The sequence below is a fragment of the Myotis brandtii genome, unplaced genomic scaffold (assembly GCF_000412655.1).
Source record: "Myotis brandtii unplaced genomic scaffold, ASM41265v1 scaffold550, whole genome shotgun sequence".
In the NCBI taxonomy this organism is placed as follows: domain Eukaryota; kingdom Metazoa; phylum Chordata; class Mammalia; order Chiroptera; family Vespertilionidae; genus Myotis; species Myotis brandtii.
The window spans coordinates 3956447-3965175 of NW_005370043.1; the positions used below are offsets into that span (position 1 = coordinate 3956447).

The 8729-nt window shown below is 40.1% G+C and overlaps 1 protein-coding gene across 3 annotated transcripts in view; it reads left to right on the forward strand.

Moving 5' to 3' along the window:
• The window catches only part of FBXW4 (F-box and WD repeat domain containing 4), a 66981-nt gene that overhangs the window by 1227 nt on the left and 57025 nt on the right, over positions 1-8729 (forward strand). For 2 of the 3 annotated variants that reach the window (XM_014549434.1, XM_005878287.2), the window contains exons 2-4: positions 2431-2526; positions 5012-5197; positions 5645-5777. In XM_014549434.1, the coding sequence (XP_014404920.1) occupies positions 2431-2526; positions 5012-5197; positions 5645-5777 (415 nt within the window). Of the gene's footprint in view, positions 1-698; positions 724-2430; positions 2527-5011; positions 5198-5644; positions 5778-8729 lie in introns of those variants that run through there. The other variant, XM_014549435.1, reaches the window with a different exon arrangement.

Below are 8729 nucleotides of genomic sequence, written 5' to 3' on the forward strand. Positions count from 1 at the left end.
GAGCCCACAATTCAGGCATGTGCCCTGACCGGAAACTGTGACCTCCTAGTTCATAGATCAATGCTCAACTACTGAGCCACCATGGCCAGGCCCTGTTGACTATCTTTTACTGTCCTCAGTTCTCTGTCTAGCTCAGGGGTGGGCAAACTTTTTGACTCGAGGGCCACAATGGGTTCTTAAACTGGACCGGAGGGCCGGAACAAAAGCATGGATGGAGTGTTTGTGTGAACTAATATAAATTCAAAGTAAACATCATTACATAAAAGGGTATGGTCTTTTTATTTTTTTAGTTTTATTCATTTCAAACGGGCCGTAGTTTGCCCATGGCTGGTAGCTGGTAGTATAGGTTACTTACTAGTAATGTGAAACCAAGGACCATAGTCACCCAATGGACAAATTCAGTAATATATTTTAGCTTTAGCATGTGTGCACCCAAATATTAATCATTCAGCCTGAAAGAGGACTGTTTGACATTAGAAGAACAATTTCTAATAGTTATAATTGAATTAGAAGAAAAATGATTAATTAGCTTTTAGAGATGGCACCATTAATGGATATTAATCACTACATATATTTATATTCATGTAAAATTAACCTTTTTGTAGTGATTTATAACTTATACTGTACTTTGTTTTAGGTGTCATCTTTAAAATACCACAATTGTGTGAAATATTACCCTTTCATAGGCAAAGAAATTGATAACTAGAGAAATTAGATAACCAGGTTTGGATCCCAGTTTTCTAAGTCTGCATTCTATACTTTCCCCGTAACTGCATTTAATCTACTATTTAAAGGTAAATTGAAAGACCTAACTCACAATAATTATGTAATATATTTTTTTTAAATTGCTCACTTCCTAAAGTACCATCTATTTACCTCTTCTGACCTGTTATTTATGGAGACATAATTTTCTGTAGTGTCTCCTCACCTTTACTTTATAAATTTGACTTAGTTTTAAAATTACCATTCCTTGCTATAATCATTTCCAAAGTATTTTGCAGTCCTCACATTTATCATTTCTAGTGGGCAATATATTTCATTGTATTAGTATACCATTCTCTCCCACAGACAGACATTTGGGCTATTTTCAGATTTTAGCTCTAATGTATAGCTGCAACTATAAATATCTTCATAAAATATATTTTTCTTTTGAATTATGTCTTTGTGCTGCAGTGCCCAAAGTGGGAATGCTGGGTCAGAAGCTGTAATTTAACAACTTTTCTCCACAGAATTCCTTTCTGAAAAGCTGTACCAGCATGCTGCTAGCAATGCATAGCCAAACCAAATCCTTCTGTCAAACCAAAATTAGTGTGGTTTTTCCACTTAATAGATGTGAGGTGGTACTTTTAATAGTTGTTTTTAAATTTTATTTTTAATAATTGTTTTAATGTGCATTTCTGTGAACTATTATTGTTGTGGCTGTTTCCCTAGTGTTTTATCATGTGAACACTGTGTGACTCTTCTTAGCTGCTTTTGGATATGGATGACAGTGTATTGGAGACAGGGTGTTACCCTGATAGGTTTCTACAGTTTCTTAAAACTTTTAAGCATAAAACTTTTACCTATGGTATTAACTGTTAATTTTCCCTACTCTGTTGCTTTCATTTTAATCTCTTTTTTCTTCTGTGCAGTATTTAAACTACTTTTAGTTAAAAAAACTATTTTAAATTCACTTTCATTTTGGGCGAGATTATTGTGATATGAGATGATAATCTAAATTCAGTTTTTGCTCTACTGATATGCAATTTTATAAACAGATTTTATGTTTAGCTCTGTGATCTATTTTGAATTAATTTTTCCTTATGGTGTGAGGTAGGGGTCAGGGTTCATTTTTTTCCTTATGGATAGTCTGTGCTTCCAGCACTGTTTGTCATCCTTTATTAAATTGCTTTAGCATCACTATAGACACTTTAAAGGAAAAGCTGTTCTCCTTGGATTTCTTAGTTATCCTAGCATGGAGAGAGAAGAGTTATTCCTTTCTTGTCTCCTAGCCCCTTCACTTATATCCAGATATATTCTGGATCAGCGGTTCTCAACCTGTGGGTTGCGACCCCTTTGGGGGTTGAACGACCCTTTCACAGGGGTCGCCTAAGACCATCAGAAAACATATATAATTACATATTGTTTTTGTGATTAATCACTATGCTTTAATTATGTTCAATTTGTAACAATGAAAATACATCCTGCATATCAGATATTTACATTACGATTCATAACAGTAGCAAAATTACAGTTATGAAGTAGCAATGAAAATAATTTTATGGTTGGGGGTCACCAAAACATGAGGAACTGTATTAAAGGGCCGTGGCATTAGGAAGGTTGAGAACCACTGTTTTGGATGTTCCTGAGTCCTGACTTGTAAGCCCATGGAATTTTCTCTGGTTGGCAATGAGTTGTAGTGACTGAATTATCTGTTCTGTCTGGACACAGGATGGCCAGTGTACCAGTAAAAGAACGAGTGAAGGTGTCTCAAAACTGGAGGTTGGGGCGCTGCCGAGAGGGGATTCTGTTGAAGTGGAGATGCAGGTAAGTAGCCTTTTGACTCTTAAAGCTACCTGGGAGAGAAAAGCATGCTGGGAAGTGAAAGATCTGGTCCTAGCTGGGGTTGAGTAGCCTTTCTTGGATAGATGGCCCTGGTGATCCTTTAAATATGACAAAGGGGACATCAGAGGGACAACTTTTTTCACATTTATCAAAAGGATTACAGAAATGGTATTTTAACCATTCCGTATTTTTATTATTATAAAAACAATAAATGTTTATTGTAGAAATTTGAAAAAAATAGAAATGTTTAAAGAAGAAAATAAAACTTATAATCCTACCACTCAGAGGTAACCACTGTTAATGTATCTCATCAAAAGAAATAAATGAAGCCAATATTTCAACCTATCTTGTTTTACAATTATTTTTCCTTTAAATTTTCTACTCTAGGGAGTTACACTTTTACTCCTGGCTTCCTATAGTTCTTTCCCCTATTTTATTAAAAAGCAAAATAGAATCTAAAGGTTTGTCGATATATGTTACAGGAGGCAGAGCTCAGAAAAAGTGCTAGGAGATTTAAATCATGGCCTTGGAACTACTAATGCCACAGATTTTATGCCTTATCATAATGACTTTTATATAATAACTTTTTCAAAGTTATTACATGATTCTCTACCAAAAAAACTGCTCTTTGTTGATTGGTTGGATTGAATAGGGACTATCATGATTGCTCATCTGTACCTGTACTGATAGATATGGAGGCCAGGCTTCTTCATCTGATGACCCTTCTCTCTTGTGTCCAGTTTCTGCTGGTTTTATTGACATCGGCTGCTGCGAATTAATGTGATAGTGGTGATGGTAAAGAAACTACAGGGGAGAAATGTGGATTTTTATGATGAAGGACTTTACCCTTTGCTTCCCACTTTTGTCTTTTAATACCAGAAAGTAGAGTTTATTTCTCTATCAAGGTTTTGTCCCTGGCATTTTTATTTTTATTATTATTTTTGGCTGGTTTAAAGCAGTTTGGCAAATAAACACACAAAACAGTTACCAGGCTGCCCTGGGATTCTCCACTGTTCACCTGGCATGAACCTGGTTTCTTGTCCTAGGCAATGGCTGTTTACCAGATGGCTCTTAACATGAATTTCAAACCCCTCTGCTTGCTGCCCACTTGAGTGTGCCACAAACTCATGCAAGGGGATGCTGAAGAGGAATGTGCATAATGAGTGAGAATGCAGGCATCCATACACACTCTACACATGTTCCATATAATATATGCACACACTTGTAAAAACCTCACAAGCAGAAACTCAGTTATTACAAAGTCCAAGCTGCATTTAATGGCCCGTCAAGTCAATTTGCAGAACTTTTCCACATTCCCATGACGCTTATATTAAGGAGTCTGGGGAAGAAACACAGCCCAGTTTGCTCAGACAGGCTTGGCAGTGAGAGATGGTGTCTGTAAATGGGGATGAATCAACTGTCCCTATGCTTTGCTTGGGGCCTGGTAGCCTCAGAATCCCTAGGTAGAACAGGACAGGCTGCTGGGAAGTCTACCTTGGGAAAGGGGCTTAGGCCCCACAGAGAGCTGGTGTCTGGCAGAGCCTTCTTTCTTCTTAAATCTCACTCTGTGCCATGGGACTGGTCTGTGGCTTCTACCTTTTTTTTTTCTTGCCAGTATCTATATTCCTTTATCGCTCCTTTTTTTATTGTTTAAAGTTTTACATATGTCTCCTTTTTCCCTTCTACCTTTCTTCTTGCCAGATTGCAGAAGGAATCTTTAACTCTGTGTGGATTTATTTTATCTGCTGCCTATGAGAGCTATTTCTCTGTAGCCCCTGTAGTAAACTGCCCTAGGGACTGTGTTTTTCCATTGCTACTCTTACCCTGTATCCTCTCAGACATTTAGAAATGTAGATATCCCCTGTGAGGATCTAGGTATCTAATCAGTACATTATTAGCATCCTTTCCTAAATGGCTTTATTCCTTTCACTTATACTAGTAAATGGCCCCTTTGCTCTAGAATGACGGGAAGGGAGCTTTCCTGGGATCACTCTTCTTCTTTCTCTATCATACCCTAACCAGTCTATTGGGAAAGAGACATGTATGGGAGTCTTGGAACCTTGAAACTTAGCAAATCAGTGAGGATACAGAATGAAAAAATTTACTTCATCAGCGTGGAAGGCTTCTTTTAGTCTCTCCCCACTCCTCAATCATTGCATTTTCTAAGCTCTGCCTACCCAATAATTTAAGTTATAAGCATTCTCCAACTAAAAGTGATATTTAATTGGTCTTTTAATTCTCACTCTCTTAGATAGTCCAAAGATGATTAGGTCAACACAACATTCAGTCACTCTAGTTTTCTGAGGGTACCCTAAAGTCATTTTGAAGAAGGGGAGAGCGAGGGATAGACTTAGCCTTGCAGGTCATCCTTGCTAAGTTGGGGATCAGTCAGCCTCTCCAAAGCTTGGAGTTAGATTTTCATTCTGTATCTTGATGATCCTTAAATTTTGTTTTTTCATCTCTCTAGTCAGATGCCCTGGATGCAGCTAGAGGGTGATTCTCTGTACATATCCCAGGCTAATTTCATCCTGGCCTATCAGTTCCGCCCAGATGGTGCCAGCTTGAACCGTCGGCCCCTGGGAGTCTTTGCTGGGCACGATGAGGACGTTTGCCACTTTGTGTTGGCCAACTCACATATTATCAGTGCAGGAGGGTAAGTGCTACAGGTTTCTCCTTCCAGCCTCTTAGGATTTTTCAGGGACCATCTGCCTGTCTCTGACTTTTCTGTCTCCGCTCCAAAGGGATGAGGAGGGACTAGAAGGAGTAGTGGGTTTTTCCCCCCATTCAAAGCACAGAGATTTACCAAAGGCCCTTAATAGGGTTAGCTGGGAAGGAAAACAGGAAGAGCCTTTAAAGAAAAGTGAAGCTGGTCCTGATACTCTCAAGGGGGGAATTTGTTTTGTCTCTGAGCTCTGTTCAGCCCCAAGTGTACTGACGAAGTAAAGGTATCTGGAAGATCAGACTGACCTTATTGGACTGAATTGCCTACAGCTTAGCAAATTTGGATGTCATTGGAGTCTTGGGCTGTTTCTATAGACTTGTTCTCTTCTTACAGAGAGAGTAATTGGCTGTTGGGGTGGGCTCCTTATTTTTCTCCTAGAGATGGAAAGATTGGTGTTCATAAGATTCACAGCACCTTCACCGTCAAGTACTCAGCTCATGAGCAGGAGGTGAACTGTGTGGATTGCAAAGGGGGCATCATTGTGAGTGGCTCCAGGGACAGAACGGCCAAGGTGAGATGGTCACTCCCTTATACTGTTATTCCCTCTGTCTATAGGGAGTGGGTGGGAGAGGGTGGATAGGGCCTGAGTCTCAGGATTGGCTGAGAGCATTGGGTGGGGGTGGGGGAGACAACACAATAAAGGACTCACTTATGTGCCTCTGGCATGCAGCTTGCCATGCCAGGTTGTCTCTTTGCCAGCTGGCCTGGGAAAAGAGTGGACAGTGGCTGGGAAGCTTGCCACTCACTTGAAATGTGGCGTGAACTCAAAAACAGAGGGCCTGGCCAGCTTTTCCTCTCTGAGCTGAGTTTCCTCAAGTTTGTGGGTTAAGTTCTGACCCCAATATTTTATTTAAAAATCTCCCTCTTTTTACTTGCTCTCTGTTTTGGGAGGTTAATTTTTCACCACCTTGTTTATAAGCAATCAGGCTGATAATTAAAATGTGTTTTCGCTGCTCCTCTGGAGAGTGATGAGGTCAGTAAGCAGCAGAAAGATGACAAGAGAAGGGTGTTATTTGTTGCGTCATTGCCAAATTGCTGGTCTACAGTCAGACATCTGCCAAGTCCTAACAGAATGAGACTGATAGGTAGTGTGCCCTCTGCTTTGTGGACTCAGCTCATCCACATTTGGGTCAAATAGGCTTCCACCCATGAGATAGAGAACTTTCTCCATTTCTGTGTCCAGCAGCCCTAGGCAGGGCCCACACATGCCTGGTCCTTTGGGGCTGCCGTGGGAACTTTGCTGACAGTTCAGTTGATGGTGCAGGAGGCCTGATAGTATCCTGCTTGTCTGTTTCCCAGCATCTAGAGACTTCCTAGTGCTAACAGGAGCAAAATGCTTGTCCATGTCAGCAAATAGGCCTCTAAGACATAAAGGGAGAGGACTCAGGAGAGGGAAGTTTCAGTCTTTACTCACTAACTTTTCTTATCTGAGTATCCTCTGGTGACTACTCCTTCATGGAAAAATGTCAGTAATTTATATAAAAAGAAGAGCTAAATATGTTCTTTTCTATTTGTGGAAGTTTCTCCTTCATTTGCTGTTTTCTTCCTCACACATTATATTCTGTCAGAGACATGTGCACCAGCACAGGGAGCCTGAAAAATCTAGAAAATTTATGAACAAACACAGATTGGTCACTGTGTTTGTACCATTCCTTGAAAAGAGACTGGCCTTAAGTTGCTATACTGCTCAGAAGTCAATTTGCATAAAAACCTTTTGTGGTACCTGTGACCTAGATCATCCCATCTCATTGTTGTATCTTCTTGTCATAGCTTTAAGCTTCCCCTGGCTCTTCTTTTTCAGTGACACCTCTTTTATCCTATTTGTGCTGATACCCTGAGCAGTACAAAATTAGGCTTTATGACCACAGCAATTTGAGGATTGTATATTGTAAAACATTATAGCAATCTTATCTGGGATATTGGGTTAGTTTCATGTTTTAAGTACCAACTCAGCCCTATTTAGTGACTTAGTTTTTAAAAAAGTATTGAAATAGGTAATATTGAATTCTAAAATTGTCACTGCAGTATATCTTGTTTCTTTTGAGGATTTCTTTTAGGTCAGTGACAGAATTCTCCCTCCTGGTTCTTCAACTTCAGAAAGCTAGTCAGCTCTTTGGGGTTCCCCTATGACCTCCAGGCTAGCTCATCTTTTCTGGCTTTCTGGGTGCTGCTTTTGTTTCTTCCTTTCTGATACTGTCTTTGCATTTCACCACCTTCGTCTTCCTGGCCCATTTCTTTCTTTCTTTTATTATTAAAAAAATATTTTTAATGATTTCAGATAGGAGGGAGAAGGAGAGAGAGATAGAAACATCAGAGATGAGAACGAATCATTGATTAGCTAACTCCTGTACACCCCCACAACCCGGGCATGTGCCCTGACCTAGAATCAAACTGTGACCTGGTTCATAGGTCAACACTCAACCACTGAACCACACCAGCCAGGCTTCCTGGCCCATTTCGATATTACCCACGGTTATTCTTTTATAACTGACTCTCCATTTTCTTTTGGTGGCACTTGCAATTCTACAGCTGCTTCTTCAGATTTCTGATACACCTAAACCTACATAAGAACTATCATGTTTGCCTGTAAACATCTATAGCAGTGGTTCTCAACCTTCTGGCCCTTTAAATACAGTTCCTCATGTTGTGACCCAACCATAAAATTATTTTCGTTGCTACTTCATAACTGTAATGTTGCTACTGTTATGAATCGTAATGTAAATATGTGATATGCAGGATGGTCTTAGGCAACCCCTGTGAAAGGGTCATTTGACCACCAAAAGGGTCGCGACCCACAGGTTGAGAACCGCTGATCTATAGCCCGTTTTGAGGGAGTTCCCTAAATATGTACTGTGTCTTAGGATAGAGGTTTGTTTTATTGGGGTGAAGGAAACAAAAACATTTTCTTTGGAAGATTGCTGAGCAAGGAACTGCCCAGAAAGCCCTCTTCCTTCCCCTCCCAACTCTAGTTTCTAACTTACTGTGACTTAGCGTGGGTTGCTTCTCTGGGCTTTAGTGGGCTGGTCTCACCTTCAGATGTGACAGGATGGTAGCTTATGTTCTTGGTGGGCCTGGCTGGTACTGACCATCCCTTCATTCCTTCCTTTTTCTCTATTTCATTCATTTTGATATGTGTCTGTACAAGGCATCAGAGCTCTTCAAAGAGGAGGAAGATATAATCTCTCTCCTCAGGTGGTACTGAGACATGTGTGCACTATGAAGGTGATCAGAGGTGGCTAAAGACTGAAGTGTAGGGCTCTATGGAAAGGGCCAGAAAGTTCAGAGGGTGGAGGGATCACGGCTGGATTGGGAGGGGAGACTTTATGAAGAGGGAACATTTGAATTTTTTTTTTACCTTTTAGTTATTTTTCAATGCATGGGTTTGCTTTTTTGTTTTGTAACAATACAGGATGTAACCAGGCACTGTACTAAGCACTGTGTGTGTGTGTGTGTGTGTGTGTGT